Consider the following 15,965-nt stretch of genomic DNA (forward strand, 5'->3'; position numbering starts at 1 on the left):
TTTTGTTAGGTTGATTCCCAAGTATTTTATTTTTTTTGAGGATATTGTGAATGGAGTGTTTTTCCTCATTTCCATTTCAGAAGTTTTGTCGCTGATATACAGAAATGCCTTTGATTTATGCGTGTTGATTTTATATCCTGCCACTTTGCTGAATTCATTTATTAATTCTAGTAGTTTCTTTGTAGACCCTTTTGGGTCTGCTAGGTATAGAATCATGTCATCTGCAAATAGTGATAATTTAAGTCCTTCTTTTCCAATTTTTATGCCTTTAATTTCTTTCGTCTGTCTAATTGCTCTGGCCAGTGTTTTGAGAACTGTATTGAATAGAAGTGGTGATAGAGGGCATCCCTGTCTTGTTCCGGATTTTAGAGGGAATGCCTTTAACTTTTGTCCATTCAGAATGATGCTAGCCTGAGGCTTAGCATAGATAGCTTTTACAATGTCAAGGTAAGTTCCTGTTATCCCTAGTTTTTCTAATGTTTTGAACATAAAGGGATGCTGTACTTTGTCGAATGCTTTCTCTGCATCTATCGAGATGATCATATGGTTCTTATCTTTAAGTCTATTGATGTGGTGAATAATATTTATTGATTTCCGTATATTGAACCATCCTTGCGTCCCAGGGATGAATCCTACTTGATCATGGTGCACAATTTTTTTGATGTGTTTTTGTGTTCGATTCGCCAGAATTTTATTGAGGATTTTTGCATCTAGGTTCATTAGAGATATTGGTCTGTAGTTTTCTTTCTTTGAGGTGTCTTTGTCTGGTTTCGGAATCAGGGTGATGTTGGCCTCATAGAATGAGTTTGGAAGAGCTCCCTCTTTTTCTATTTCCTGAAATAACTTGAAAAGTATTGGTATTAATTCTTCTTTAAAGGTTTTGTAAAACTCCGCTGTATACCCATCCGGTCCTGGGCTTTTCTTGGTTGGTAGTCTTTTGATGGCTTCTTCAATTTCATCCATTGATATTGGTCTGTTCAAATTGTGTGTATCCTCCTGACGCAGTCTGGGCAAATCATATGACTTAAGAAATTTATCGATGTCTTCACTATCTTCTATTTTATTGGAATATAGGTTTTCAAAATAATTTCTAATTGTCTTCTGTATTTCTTTAGCATCTGTTGTGATATTGCCTTTTTCATCCCGTATGTTAGTAATTTGAGTTCTCTCTCTTCTTCTCTTCGTTAGCATGGCTAAAGGTCTGTTGATCTTATTTATTTTTTCGAAGAACTAACTTTTAGTTTTGTTAATTTTTTCAGTAGTTTCTCTTGTTTCAATTTCATTGATTTCCGCTCTGATTTTAATTATTTCTTGCCTTCTGCTACATTTGCTGTTGTTTTGCTCTTCCTTTTCTAGGGCTTTGAGATGAAGTGTGAGCTCATTTATTTGTTGGTTTTTTCTTTTTTTGAGGAATGACCACCAGGCGATGAATTTTCCTCTTAAAACTGCTTTCATTGTGTCCCATAGATTCCGATATGTTGTGTCTGTTTTTTCATTTATCTCTAAGAATTTTTTGATTTCCTCCTTTATGTCTTCTGTAACCCATTGATCATTCAGTAACATATTGTTCATTTTCCATGTGATGTAGGATTTTTCCTTCCTTCTTTTATCATTGATTTCCAGTTTCATTCCATTATGATCAGATAAAATGCATGGTATTATCTCCACCCCTTTATATTTACTGAGGGTTGCCCTATGGCATAATATATGATCTATTTTTGAGAAGGATCCATGTGCTGCTGAGAAAAAAGTATATCCATTTGATGATGGTTGATATATTCTATATATGTCAGTTAAGTCTAGGTTATTGATTGTGGTATTGAGTTCTATAGTTTCTTTATACAACTTTTGTTTGGAGGATCTGTCCAATGGTGAGAGAGGTGTGTTGAAGTCACCCATAATTATTGTGTTGTGGTCTATTTGATTCTTGAACTTGAGGAGAATTTGTTTTATGAATGTCGCAGCACCATTATTTGGTGCATAAATATTGATAATTGTTATGTTTTGTTGGTGAATGGTTCCTTTTAACAGTATATAATGTCCTTCTTTATCCCTTTTGATTAACTTAGTCTTGAAGTCGATTTTATTCGATATGAGGATGGCCACCCCTGCTTGCTTACGAGGACCGTGTGCATGGTATATTTTTTCCCATCCTTTCACCTTCAGCCTGTGTATGTCTTTTCCAATCAGATGTGTCTCCTGGAGGCAGCATATTGTTGTATTTGTTTTTTTAATCCATGATACCAGCCTATGTCGCTTTATTGGAGAGTTTAAGCCATTAACATTCAGAGTTACTATTGATATATGGTTTGTACTTCCAGCCATGTTTGATTATTTATTCTTTTTTTAAAAAATTTAGTTTGTTTCTCCATGATTATCTTTCCCTTCGCCCTCTGTCTTTACCGAGGCACTTCGCACTGATGGTTTTGGTTATTGTTTTTCATTTCTTCCTCGTGTAGTGTTTTGCTCAAAATGCTTTGCAATGCTGGTTTTCTGGCTGCAAATTCTTTTAACTTTTGTTCATCATGAAAGATTTTTATTTCATTATCATACCTGAAGCTTAATTTTGCTGGATACAGAATTCTTGGTTGGCATCCATTGTCTTTCAGTGTTTGAAATACATTGTTCCATGACCTTCTTGCTTTCAGTGTCTGTGATGAAAAATCCGTTGTTAACCTTATTTTTTTACCCCTGAATGTAATCTGTCTCCTTTCTCTTGTAGCTTTTAATATTTTCTCTTTGTTCTGTATATTGGATATCTTCATAACAATGTGTCTTGGCGTTGGTCTACTGTGATTTTGTGTGCTCGGTGTCCTGTATGCATCTTCAATTTGTATATCTGTTTCCTTTTTTATTTCTGGAAAGTTTTCTGTAATTATTTCATTCAGCAGGTTACTCATTCCCTTGGTTTGAATCTCTGTACCTTCTTCTATCCCGATGACTCGTAAGTTTGGTTTTTTTATGTTATCCCATAACTCTTGGATGTTTTTCTCGTGATTTTTTACCAGCCTTTCTGAGTTGGCTAGACTCTTTTCAAGATGATATATTTTGTCTTCATTATCTGACGTTCTGGCTTCTACTTGCTCCACTCTGTTAGTGATACTCTCAATTGAGTTTTTAATTTGGTTTATCGTTTCCTTCATTTCTAGAATTATTGTTTGAGTATTTTTTATAATCTCTATCTCCTGATAAAGATGCTTAACTTCTTCTTTTATCTGTTTATGTAATTCATTCTCAATGTGTTCTTTTTCGCTGCTTGAATTTGCTGTCTCGTATCCTCTTTAAGGTTCCATTCCATCTAAGGTGTTCCTTGAGTTCTTTATATGACCATTTTTCTGATGACTCTAGGTCCTCCTGAATATTTAGGCTGTCCTGCATTGTTTGTACTCCTTTTCTTCCTTGCTTTTTGAAGCTGCTCATGTTACTTCTTGTTCTGTTTGACTGCTGAGTTACTGTTTACTCGTATAAATTTATTTGATGCTTGGGAGGAAAGGTATTAGAAGGGAAGGGAAGAAGTCACTAAAGAGAATGAGAGTAAGCAGGTAGAATTCAAGGAAGGGGGGATAAGATAATTGAAAAGAAATGAAAAGACAAAAGAAGAAAAAAATAGGAAATAAAGAAAAAAAATTTTTTTAAAAAATAAAAAAAATTAAAATTAAAATTAGAAGAAAAAAAATTTTTAGAAATTGTAAAAAAAAATTTAGAAAAACAACAAGAAAGAAAAATGAAAATGAAAGAAAAACCCAAATCAAAAAAAAGAGAAAAGAATAAAAACCAAAAAAACAAAAACTAATAAATGCAGTCTTAGAGTTTGATTAACTTCTCTTCCAGTAGGTGGCGCTGTGCCCACCAGGCCAAGTTTCTCCTGTCAATATGCGGGAACCAATCACTGTGCAGCAGCTCCTCCCAGACTGGGCGAGTCTCCAATCCTGAGTGCCTAGGGCCTCCTCTTGTGTCTAGTCACTTCCCACTTTTCCTCTAGCCAGGCCCCTCTCACCAGAATACTGGCTACACGCCAGGTCTGCTGCTCCCGGGAGCCCTGTTTTCATGAACGACTGGGCACACTCTCCCTGTTTGCCATTCCCTCAGACCCTAAGTTTGTAGAGCTTGGGGCTGAGAATCCTCAGCGAATTTTACTTGCCCTCCGGTAGCCATGCCCCTAGTAGCTGGTGCAAGAGACCTCAGCTGTCAGCTCTGGTGGGAGCGGTAGTTCTGCGCCGAGGGTCCTGCGCCACCTCTGATTCCCTCGGTCTGGCTATCGCGCTCACGGGAGAGCTGGGAGGGGCCCTTAAGGTTTCCCCGATGTGTGGAGAGGGAAGGCTAGGGAATTACACACCTGTAGCCGCAGGTTTCAATGAAGTTATCTCCTCCGCCGCAGTCTGATGACGTCAGTTCTCTGCCATGGTGGTATCTCTTGCAAATGGCGACAGTTCGTTTCCCTTTGCCGGGTGACCAATGCAACGGGTGGGTCCTTACTGTCTCTCCCAAGCCCCGTTTCAAACCTGTGGCCACTACCTATGAAGGCTCGGTAGGCATTTACCTCCGTAGGATCAGAAGGGCTGACCAGTTGTTTCAGCCGGATGGATTAGTGCTGAGTCACAGCTGTTTGTCTGCGGGAAGCAGGCGAACGGGAGCTTGAATTCAGCTGATCTGGGTTCAGTGTGTGTTCTGAGAGGCCCAGACTGTTCGCCCCAGATCCACGTCAGCTCAGCATTGCCTAGTGATCCTGAGCAAACAGATTTAGGTTGTTTACGACTCCCTATGCCTGCACAGCTGAAGAGGTCAGAGACTTGATCTCTCCGTGCCCGCCGCCATTGGAATCTAAATCAAGGAGAATCTTAATGCTAGTGCTATTCTGTGATTTCAGACAAGTAATGGATATTTGCCATTGTGATGGTAAACTTAGGTAGATTGTGTTGTATTTTGAAATTATCTTGTTATTTTTACCTGGGGTGATTTTAGTTACAATTTAGATGCTAATGTAATATGGTGTGCAGCATTCTGACACATGACAGAGATGTGGTACCCTTTCCCCAAAACTTGATATGCTAAAGGAGAAATATCAGAAGTGAAAGTAAGCTTTTACTGGTCTATTTAACTTTTGGAGATTTTAAGAGGAAGAGTCTGTGGCATCTGGGAAACAGAGATGGGGAGTGATAATAGAAAATAAGGGCATTTAGTTGACTTCAAGTCATTAGCCTTCCAGGGTAATGTCATATTAAAACCTCCTCACTCACCAGTGGTACTGGGGCTTGAACCCAGAGGGGCTTGCCACTGAGATACCTCTTCATCCCTTTTTATTTTATTTTGATACAAGATCTCCCTAAATTGCTGAGGCTGGCCTATAGCTTGCAGCCCTCCTGCTTCACTCTCTGGGAGTATAGGCAAGTGCCATCATAGCTGTCTTTTATTTTCTTTTAAATGAACTTCATAGGAAATTTTCTTCTAGTTTATTTCAGTTGCAATAACCTAGAGGTTGACCTTTCTTCTTATTGGAACTCATAACTTCATAGCCTAAAAATACATCCCTTTACCAGTTGAGAGCTGAAGAAGCAAGAAGATCTCCCTGACTCCTCCTGCCCTTTCCCCTGAACATTGTCATAAAGGAGGTTTTTATTTTCTTGCCTGAAAGTAGGTCATAAGACCTTCATTCCAAGGAGTCCTGCCCTGTACCAAGAGGCCAGGAAGAATCTAAACAGGCCTAAGTACTTTCCTCAGTACTGTCCCGAGTTCTTTCTCACCATCTGCATGGTTCTCCAGTAGCAACTTGATAGCTTCTGGCAGTTTCTGTTCGATGTGTGGGGCTCTAATCAGCTGGGTCTGAATGACTATGTCTGGAAGGCTGGTTTACATCATTCTTGTTTTTGTTCTTGTTCATGACAGGTCAGCGTTGACCTTTTCAGGGGAAAAGTGACAGTAGTTGAAGTTAACTGTTGGAAGGGAAGTGTGAGAGAAAGCAGAGGGTGTATTTAGGGAGCCCTTGCTGGATGCCATCACAGGTCTGCTTCATGGTGGCATTGCCACTGAAGAATTTACCTTTGTCTTATTTTTGGTCTCCTAACTGCAGTCATAAACTCAGTATTCTGAATGTCTTAAATGGATGGGAGTCGGCAAAGTGACTCGCTTTGACAAAGCTCACGAAAGCTTTTGTTTAAAGCCAGAGTACCGGTTTATTAATTTATGCCCTGAATCTTAGCACTAGGTCACACAGTTGTAGTGACTGGACCAATAATTCTCTCCCCACTGTTGGCAGCTTAAGAAAGGAACCAAAATACAGAGTCAGAACAAGGGGAAGTAGTTGTGTCTCACCAATGTTTAAGAGTATCTGGCTCGGATAGTGCACTGCATCCATTTCCAGAACTCTGTGGGGTGTATGTTCATAAGTTCATAGATGCTGTCGGGTTGCTAGATAGTCTTCTCTGGAATATACAGTGTTGGCCTCTCTAGACTTTTCTTACAGCTGCTCTTTCTGACCATTCCCTTTCAGATGGGCACAATCTTTAGATCTGTTCATAAATATCAGGTTCCAGTTATGGATGCTAGACCAGGAGTATTGGGACTTCCAAATGACTTTGAATAGCTCCATGTGGATCTTTGCTAATTTCAGAACTGAACTTTCTGGGAAGTCTTATTTTTTCCTTTCCCATGTGTGTGTTTGTGTAAGTGCACATGTACATGTTGTAGTAGTATTAGGGTCCTTGCTTTTGCACTAGGTATAATCCGTGAGTTTCTCTAGGTAACTGAACACTTTTAGAATACAATTCAAGCTCTTTCCCCAGAGTTGCTATTTATAGAGGAAAGCAGGAACTGGAAGAAAAAAAAATCAGCAGATATTTATCCTTTTTCATTTACCTCAAGACCACAGATGTGGAAGATGTGACTATCTTGAAAACAGTTGACATGCTCCAAATCAGCAAGCAAATTGTCTGGAACGAGACACCAAAGTCAGTGTCACCTTGTCCTTGCTATGTGGCATGGATGTTCTGAGTGACAGGTTAGATCTGTTGCAAATTGGTAATGACTGGGTGATTAATCGGGCAGCTTCATGGACATGATGGGGCTTAGCTGGTCAGACATCCAGGTAAATACAGGCCTCTGGAAGAGTCACCATAGGTTGTACAAGGGGCTGTGTAGAAGCCTTGATGGCATGGCTGTCAGTATTTTTCTTTTTTAGCCTGTAGTCTTTGCTTATTACAAACCCTGAAGGTTGATTGATTACAAAAAGAAAATGTCTGTGTATTAGGCATTATGTGTTTAATTTCTCTTGTCTTTTTTTATACTACAACATTTTACAGAAGTTTGTTTTGCCACAGGTGCCCTGTATGGAAGCATACATGCCCTCTTCCAGATTCATTGTTGGCCCTTTACTGAAACCTAGGTCTTTTCACTAGGACCCATTTAAATAGCATTTAAAAAACAGAATTAGGCTATGAGCCACCCTCTTTTTGTGTATAGACTTGTTTGTAAGATTATTTAACCCTAATAACCACTATGTTTTTTTCCAAATTCTCCCTAGGATATTATCTTCCTAGTATCCCTTCGTTTTGTTTGTGTGTTTGCCCAAAGCTTTTATTGATCTGAGAGGAGAGTCCAGCCAGCCAGCCAGCCAGCCAGCCAGCCAGCTGAGCAAAGGAAGGCAAACCCTTGCTGGGCCTCTGCAGATTTGGATTCTGGCCCTGCTGTTAATTAGCTGAGTGACCCCTGGGCAAGTCAGCCTCCCAGGGTCTCTGTTTCTTCATCGATAAAACAAAGTACTTGGAAAAATAAATACAAGCCTGGACTAAATGATAAAAAAGGTCACTCTGCTTGCTTATGTTGTGTGGTTCTGTGAATGGCAGCACACTGGGGCTCCTTATCCTTCTCAGTGGAACCCCACAAAACCTCTGCTTTCCTCCAGGAGTTGAGAGGTGGAAGGGGGTATTACTGAGGCCTTTTAAAGCATTCAAGTTAGCTAGGCAGGTTCAGGAGACTTTTTCTACTTAGCTCCTCCCTGCCTCCACTCCCCCAGCTGTTCAAGAGCCATCTGATTGCCTTCTACTTTCCTCACTTAGTGCATCAGCAAAGTTGTGATGGTAACATGACCCACAGGATTTGCTAGTGTTTGGGGTTGTCCAGCCATCATCTGAGTTAGTGAGTGAAGAGAGAGCTGAAGGACATTAGCTTCATGATGAAATAATAGTCTTATTGTCTGCCTCTTGCTGTAGGGATGGTTTCCTGTTTCATCTCAGGCCTAGGCTATTGTGTTGTGTTTACAAGCCCAGGAAAGCCTTGCTTAAAAATACAGCTCATTCTGATAAAGAATTTGATCATAATGCCACAGCCCCTTCTACATGCCTTCCTTTCCCATCCCAAAGTCTTAATTATATATAGTAAAAACATACAGGAGTGTGTGCTGTTTAGACATGTTGCCTAACACTAGGGTTAAAATGTGGTCCCCTTAATATTTGTGCTCCCCTTGTATTTGTTCTACAAATGCTTATCATTCCATTTCGATAACTTTTCAAAATGTTTTCCTTGTGATTATGTAGTGAGTAGTACATGTAAAACATTACCTTAGGCCACGTAGCATCCTTATGAATGATTATCTTTTTGACTTCATCTTCTGACATTTCCTTCTTTTGATGAACTAAGGTTGGAAGATGGTATTACCACGCCAGATATCTTATAGTAGTGTACCCAGGTTTAGCCTCAGAACCTTAATTAGATGTGGAATGCTGAGAAGGCACTAGTGTGTTTTTTGTAACTTATATAACAAGACAGTAAACATCTGATCACTTCATTAAAAGTCATTAAACATTTCTTGTGTCTTCATATTTAGTTTCCCACCAGTTTGTTAACAGGAATCTGATAAAACTATAGGTGCTTTTGTATTATCTAAGTGATCTGTATAAACACAGGTTACCACTTAACGTCAGTTCACAAGTTGTATTCCATCTTTTCCAACCTTTAACTTCTCTCCCCTCCTTTTCTCCTCAGAGACCAAAGAGTGTTGAAAATGTTAAAGGCTGTGCTGAAGAAGAGCCGAGAGGGAGGAAAGGGAAACAAGAAGGAAACGGGTATGTGTTTAGGAATGGGTTGGGCAAGCACCGTGGGCAGTGTTGGGTAGCTTGGCTCTGGCCGGGTGGATGCTTCTCTGGGGAGTGGGTCAGACAGGGTTAGAACAAACAGCATCCTGGTGGCTATGAGAAACTCAATATATGCCTGAACTTTCTTGTGAAAAGTGGGACTTTGAAAAATTGAATTTGGGTTATAAACCAAATCCTCCCCCCCCCAGAAGTCTTTAAATGTTCATCATTTTAGCAGGTCATTCAGAACCAGAGGCAGTCAGAGTTAAAGATATTAAGGGATTTGATTTCTAGAAAGCTCTTTCCCATGTTCCACATGCAGTTGCATTTTGTATGTTTGACCAACTGTTTGTTGGCTGACTGAGTCTCATCTTTTTGAGTATCAGATTTTACTCCTAACAGGTGTACTTCCACTTACTGCCGGACTGCTAGTTTTCCTTTTGAGAAGAGCTGCTTAATTTGGCTTGGGTTTCTTTCCTGTTCATAGGGTACTGGTGCATGTGTGGTCATTGTGATCCTAATGGCATTACATGCTGAGTGATGTCTTCAAGGTTATTCTCGTGACCACTCAGTGTTATGCTCTATTTCTCTTGATAGAAAAACTGTGTGATGTCTGCTTGTTTTGTACAAGTCTGTGGGCAGGAATTGGCTACACTGAAATGTTGTATTTTACTCTGTAAACTCATGTTAATCTGGTCTTATTGGTGAATGGCTTATTTTTTGAGTTACTATATATCAAATAACATTTCAGTTTTGATTTCTGTTAGAGTACAGGTAAATACTTTTTACTGAAACATCATCAAATTATGGTTAACTCTTCAATTTGAAAGATCTTACAATGCCCTATGAGAATATTGTTAATATCTGTTGTTTCTGTACTTCTAAAAGATAGTAAATAGTCTTATAAATGTTTGGGTTATGTGGAACCTAGATAAAATTTCTATTTATTGCTAATTATTTCTTAAACCAAGTCTGCAAAATGGCAAACTCACCTTAAAAGTAGAGCCTTTATTATAGGTTTGCTGTTAAGATTTCATTATAAGCTTCTCATTTAATGCTTGGGTAGGCAGATACAAAGAATAGAAGAAACCAGATTTTAATGATATAAACAGGAGACTGTAGTTAGCTCATAACCTTAGAAAATCAACTCCTAGCTTTGAATAATTAATTAGAATTGTTACTATGGAGAAATTTTAGTTCACATCATTTCTGTCCAGGGGTACATTCATCCTTTTCTGGGTCAAGGCCAAAATGTCTTTCTCATTAGTTCCCTGAAAGCTGGTTATTTATTTATTTATTTATTTATTTATTTATTTTTTAAGCGTTGGCTCATCTGACACCAGTTCTAAAACTTTGTTCTTTAGAAGCCTTTGTAATTTCTAGCATGAAGTTAGGTCCTAAGCTGTCTGTTGGACTGGAGTTATCAACCAGCAGGTTTTTCACTCAGGGCCAAACTTCCTACACAGTAAGGGAGTCTTTCAAAACAGACCTACCGTCCTCTTTGACCAGTGCGGTGCTCATGGGAAATAACAGTATTAATGACTTCAGGCACTCGTGCCTTTCAGACAGGCCAGACGGGGAACACAGTTTGCCTTTGAAACTTTTCCAGCTTCAGAGCATGTGACTTGGGTTTATGTCTCCCTTTGGTCTTTAAGAGCAACTACTGCTTATTCTGAATCCTGTCTTCATAATAATTCCCACACTATGGCTTTTTCACTAACGTAAACCAACTTGGAAAAGCAATGGGAACATTTCTCATAAAGCATCTGTATGGTATGTGCCTGTTTGCTCTTAACTAGAATCTTGCTGTGTGAGGTTGGGAACAAAGACTGGATTTTAAATCCTGATGAACTTATGTCACAAGATGACTGGGGAAAATATTTGAAATTTGACCATTCATATGTTGTTCTGTACCAGTGCTCATTATATTAAGAAAAATCAGAACTAGATTTCTCTATAAATTAAAGCTGGTTAATCTACTAAGCCTGCTCTGAAACTTGGGTAATAATTTCTCCTTCAATATGGAAAAATTTTGCTCTACTGTTTCCAATTAAACCAATCTTTGTTGCAAAGACAAAAGAAAAATCTTTTGTGCTTGAACTCATAATCGTATAAATTATGTCTAAAAATTGAGTTAAGCTTTTCATCCTTTATAGTTTTTCACTGGCAATATTTTACTATATGTACTTTTATGTTGAACTTTTTTTGCGAATTTGGAAAATAGAGTTAAATTTCGCATTCTTCAAAAGAAACCAAATATTTTTCAGAAGCATCAAAAAGTTGTTATTCCCCCAGCTCTTCTCTTGTACCTAAAAAGAATTATGTATCTACTTTAAAGTATTGGTAAAATGTTGGCAGGTGTTGAAACTCAAGTTATATTTTATAAGGATATTTGAAATATTATAGACAGTGTGATTAAAGCTGTTGAAAGCCATTGAGTAAACTAAACTCCCAAAAGAGCAAAATTCTCTTTTTATGATTATACTTTTTTTCTTTTTTTAAACTTAGGAAATGCTTATAGCTGGCAAAAAAATGTTTTCTGGAGGCTATAGAGGCGTGTCGGAGGATGCAATATTAAAAACTTTAAAATGTTTTTTTCAGGAAACACATTCACCTTGTTCCCACTGTTCCAAGTGAGCTCTGTATTTCTCCTGACCTTGAGTAGACCTAAGTGATCAAAAATCAGTATTAAACCATAATGCAGGGAGAACCAGATGAGGGCATCTGGTTCTTTTCTCCCCTTTCCCTGTTCTTTTATGCTAAGACCTTGATCTAAAATAAGCATATGAGGCACTCTCTTGATTTTAAAGCTCTCCAGAGAGGTTGACAACCTTCTGCCACATGTTTATTTTAACTGACCTTTCCTATCAGAAAACTTTCATGTTACTATTATTAAACTGTTACTTAATTTAAAAATTAAATACTGAGTTCTAAGATTGGAAATATCTGATATCAAATCTGGAGCTGACGAGAGTTTAGAGTGGATACTAGAGGAACATAGGAAGTTGGCATCTTTTCGGTACCTTGCCACTGTTCAAAAAATAAACAGAAGTCCCATATTACAGTAGCAACAAAACTTTAAGAAGAAATGCACAGACTTTATGTTGAAACAAATGATAAAACTTTATTGATAAAGTCTTATTTAAAATAAGAATAAATGGAAAGACATACCATATTTCTGAATAGGTAAATATATCGTTATTTTAAATCAACTATTTTTTTTCCAAAATTATCTTACATTCTATTTAATCTCCAATGAGATCCCACCTTTGTTTTTGTTTTTTGTGTGGTTTTGGGGATTAACCTTGGGCCTCACACATGCTAATAAAGTGCTTTACCACTGATCTATTATCCCACTGCCCCCCAATCTTTTGTTTTTAAATAACTTCTTTTAAAAGTGCAGTTTCAGGATTTATAGCAAAATTGGAAGGTATGGAGATTTGCCCCACACAGACATGACCTCCCCCAGTATCAACCACCCCCATCAGAGTGGTGCATATATTATAGGTGATGAAACCACACTGACACAATATTATCATCCAAAGATAGTAGTTACATTGTTGTTTACTCAGTGTTGAGCAACTCATGGGGTTTGGAAAAATATATAATGACATTGTAGTGTCATTCGGAGTATTTTACTTTTGTAAAAGTTCTGTCATTTTTTTTAACACAACATAAAATACATATAAAAATTTAACTAAAAAAAAAAAAAAAACACTTAAGAATATCCAAGGGCTGGGGATGTGGCTCAAGTGGTGGCGCGTTCGCCTGGCATGCCTGCGGCCCGGGTTCGATCCTCAGCACCACATACAAACAAACGTTGTGTTCGCTGGAAACTGAGAAATGAATATTAAAAAATTCTCTCTCTCTCTCTCTCTCTAAAAAAAAAAAAAAAGAATAATATCCAAGAAAAATTAGAACATGTGAGGTAGGTGCTTGTAAAAGGCTGAGCCTGGTTCACATACCTGGGTTCTAGCTGCAAGAGTGACCAAGAGTGCATAGGGATTTCTTAGCTTCCTTCTATAGGGTGTGGTGGATGTTGCTTTCCACCATCATGTGCATCTTGGAAGATTCTTCAGTTATAGATACTGCTCAGGTCTCCTCCCCTTCAAAAACTAACAAAGCACAGATATCTAGTATGGTTCGTGATAATAACTACTACTTTCGCACAGCAAGTAAATGGCTCAGCTAGTTCTTTGATTTTTTTTTTTCTCTTCAAGAAATGAAACATAGTTTTATCTAATGTCTTCGATGTAATCACAGCTCACAGTGGATGGTGTTTGCTTTTTCTTTAGAACTTGGAGATTTGGGTCTCCCTTTTGAAGTTTTAGCAGGCAAGCCCTCTTGCCTTCCCTACGGGGCAGCTGGTCCCTCTTCATCTCTGTGTCCCCTTTTCTGCCTTCTTGATATTCTTGAGTCCATAATGTTGTGTTCTTTCTCCCTCTCCTAGTTGTTCAGTTGTGGAATTAGGCCCAAGATGAGGAGAAGAGCAAAAATCTGTAAACTTTTAATTGTGGTACTGTCTCAATTAAAATGGAGACTAAGGAACAGTTCCTTAATATGCCAAATAATAACTATTTATTAGTCTTTTTCTTTCTGCTTGTTTTTTTTTTTGTTTTTGTTTTTTAAGCAGGGAAGCTTAGTTTCAAGCAATTTATTAAAAACATTTGGCCTTCACCTTTCCATCATTAAAACCCAGGTGGTTGGCTAAATACACTTGTAATGGTGTTAATTAAGGCACTGGATAGTCTGTAAGCCTGTGTGTGCACTGAATTAATCTGTTAGCTTTGCATCTAATGCTTCACTTTGAATTTGAAGTAAAAGGAAGCTGTTTGCCTCTAAAGTTTAAAAGCCATCGATGTGATTGTTAAACTTGGTATTTTAAGCCATTCCAGGCTGCAGTCTGGTTTTTAGTGGTACCTTCTAAAAATGCCTCAATACAAACGATGCTTTGTTTTATCCAGAAAATATGAAGCTGCTTTTGATTATTCTGTGCTGCATTGCCTGTTTTCTGTGGTTGTGGACTATTATTTAGGAATTTAGTGCAGTGACTATCTTGCTGAGCTATAGATGTTTGGTATCTTGTTAACAGACTCCAAAAATGTTTCCTAAGCAACAAAATAAGCAGAAATAATTTACCCTAAAGGTAATGTATTTCTCTTTACCAGGGCATTAAAGCAAATTTTGCAAAATATTAGGACATGATTTAAACATAGAATGGAACTAGGCTGCTTTTTAGTGGGAGCAAGAATGTTTTGTTCCTTTGGGTTTTTTGGTTCCTTCATCAGTTTTTCACTTTGGTGTCCCTCTTACAAGTTGCAAAGTTTAGAAGAAGCGTAGACTTTGGAATTAAAAGAACCAGATTCACATCTCAGCTTGAACTTGGACAAGTTACCTCTCCTTTCCTTTTGAGGGAACTCAGGACCTGACCCATGCTGGGCAAATACTCCACCACTGGGCTACTGGACTAATTTTGTAACGTCAGAAAAGTACCTTACAGGAATGTTGTCAGCTTTAAATGAGAGAACCTTCTGCAAAACTGTCTAGCTTGACATTTGGCTTCTGCTTAGATAATTCATTAATCTTCTTTCTTGAGAAAACTGTGTGGTACCTTAAAGAATAAGTGAAACTCTTTAAAAAAATTTTTTCTTGTTCCTATTGAAGAGAAGGCAGGGCTGATCTCAAGCAAAGAATGATATTTTAGAAACTTCTTTCTATGATTCTATTCCCAAATACTGAGCCTATCATCTACTTTGGGTACTAAAAAGATACTTCTCCATCTTTATCCTTTCCTGGGCAAGCTGTGAGTCAGATGGTAGTTTAATTCTTCCTCCCTACACCCCTACTCTTTGCATTTCTGGGATTTCTTCCTCCCTGCACCTACTCTTTGCATTTCTGGGATTGAACCCAGGACCTCATGCATGCTAGGTAAGCTAGCTACATCTCCAGCCTCAAGAATAGATTTCTAAATACAATTGATAGAATTTCACCTCAACATATTCTTCATTCAGGAAGACCTTAGTATTTGGTGGGCCCTCAACTCCCATGCTTTTTGTAGTATGTTTTTAAGGAAATATAAAGGATGAAAGAGAAGAGGAAGGAAACACATACGAAGCATTTTTACATATGGGCATCTTTACATATGGGCCATACTGGTTTCATGATGAACTTCCTGTTTACTGTGAGGTGCATACGCATGGAAAGCTCTGGAGTCAGAGGAAAGGGAAGTCAGGTGCCCTGGACCTTCTAACTACGTATAGCCAATAAAACTTCCACACAACATGCCCCATGAGAGCTGTCATACAGGATGTGGCAAAACTCTCAACACTTTTTTACTTGGGCCCCCTTTTATATGTATATGTGTCAATGAAAAGGAGACTTGTAATAGGGAAATTGTAGATTATAAATTCATAGTACCCTTAATTGAATCCAATATCACAAATAATTTTAAATAAATGTATTTGTCTATGAAAAAGATAGTCTTTGTATAGAGCTTCATCTCTATATAACTGAGTTCCCATAAAAACTCTATGTATGAATTTGTTTTCTTTTTCCTTTTTTTTTAAAATTAGAGCTTAAAAATTACTAGATGATTTGTTTGCCCTTTGTGAAAGAGGAATTCCAAGGTTTTATTTCTATTCTACAGAAAAGTAAAAAAAAAAAAAAAAAAAAAAACCAACTTGATTTCATATACAGGCAACTATAGTTCATGAGAGGGAATTTTTTTTTAATTATTTTATTGTTGGTTGTTCAAAACATTACATAGTTCTTATTATACCATATTTCACAGATTGATTCAAGTGGGTTATGAACTCCCATTTTTACCCCGTATACAGATTGCTGTGTCACATCAGTTACATTTCCATTGATTTACAAATTGCCTTTCTAGTGACTGATGTA

The 15,965-nt window shown here is 37.9% G+C and overlaps 1 protein-coding gene across 5 annotated transcripts in view; it reads left to right on the forward strand.

The window, feature by feature from the left end:
- The window catches only part of TANC1 (tetratricopeptide repeat, ankyrin repeat and coiled-coil containing 1), a 233,612-nt gene that overhangs the window by 82,109 nt on the left and 135,538 nt on the right, over positions 1 to 15,965 (forward strand). For 4 of the 5 annotated variants that reach the window (XM_081260655.1, XM_081260656.1, XM_081260657.1 and 1 more), the window contains exon 3: positions 8,977 to 9,056. The exons of the other annotated variant lie outside the window; for it this stretch is intronic. In XM_081260655.1, the coding sequence (XP_081116781.1) occupies positions 8,996 to 9,056 (61 nt within the window). In that variant the 5' untranslated portion in view covers positions 8,977 to 8,995. The remainder of the gene's footprint in view (positions 1 to 8,976; positions 9,057 to 15,965) is intronic. 5 annotated transcript variants of the gene reach the window in all.

Source organism: Spermophilus citellus (genome assembly GCF_964194105.1).
Source record: "Spermophilus citellus genome assembly, chromosome: 11".
Classification (NCBI taxonomy): domain Eukaryota; kingdom Metazoa; phylum Chordata; class Mammalia; order Rodentia; family Sciuridae; genus Spermophilus; species Spermophilus citellus.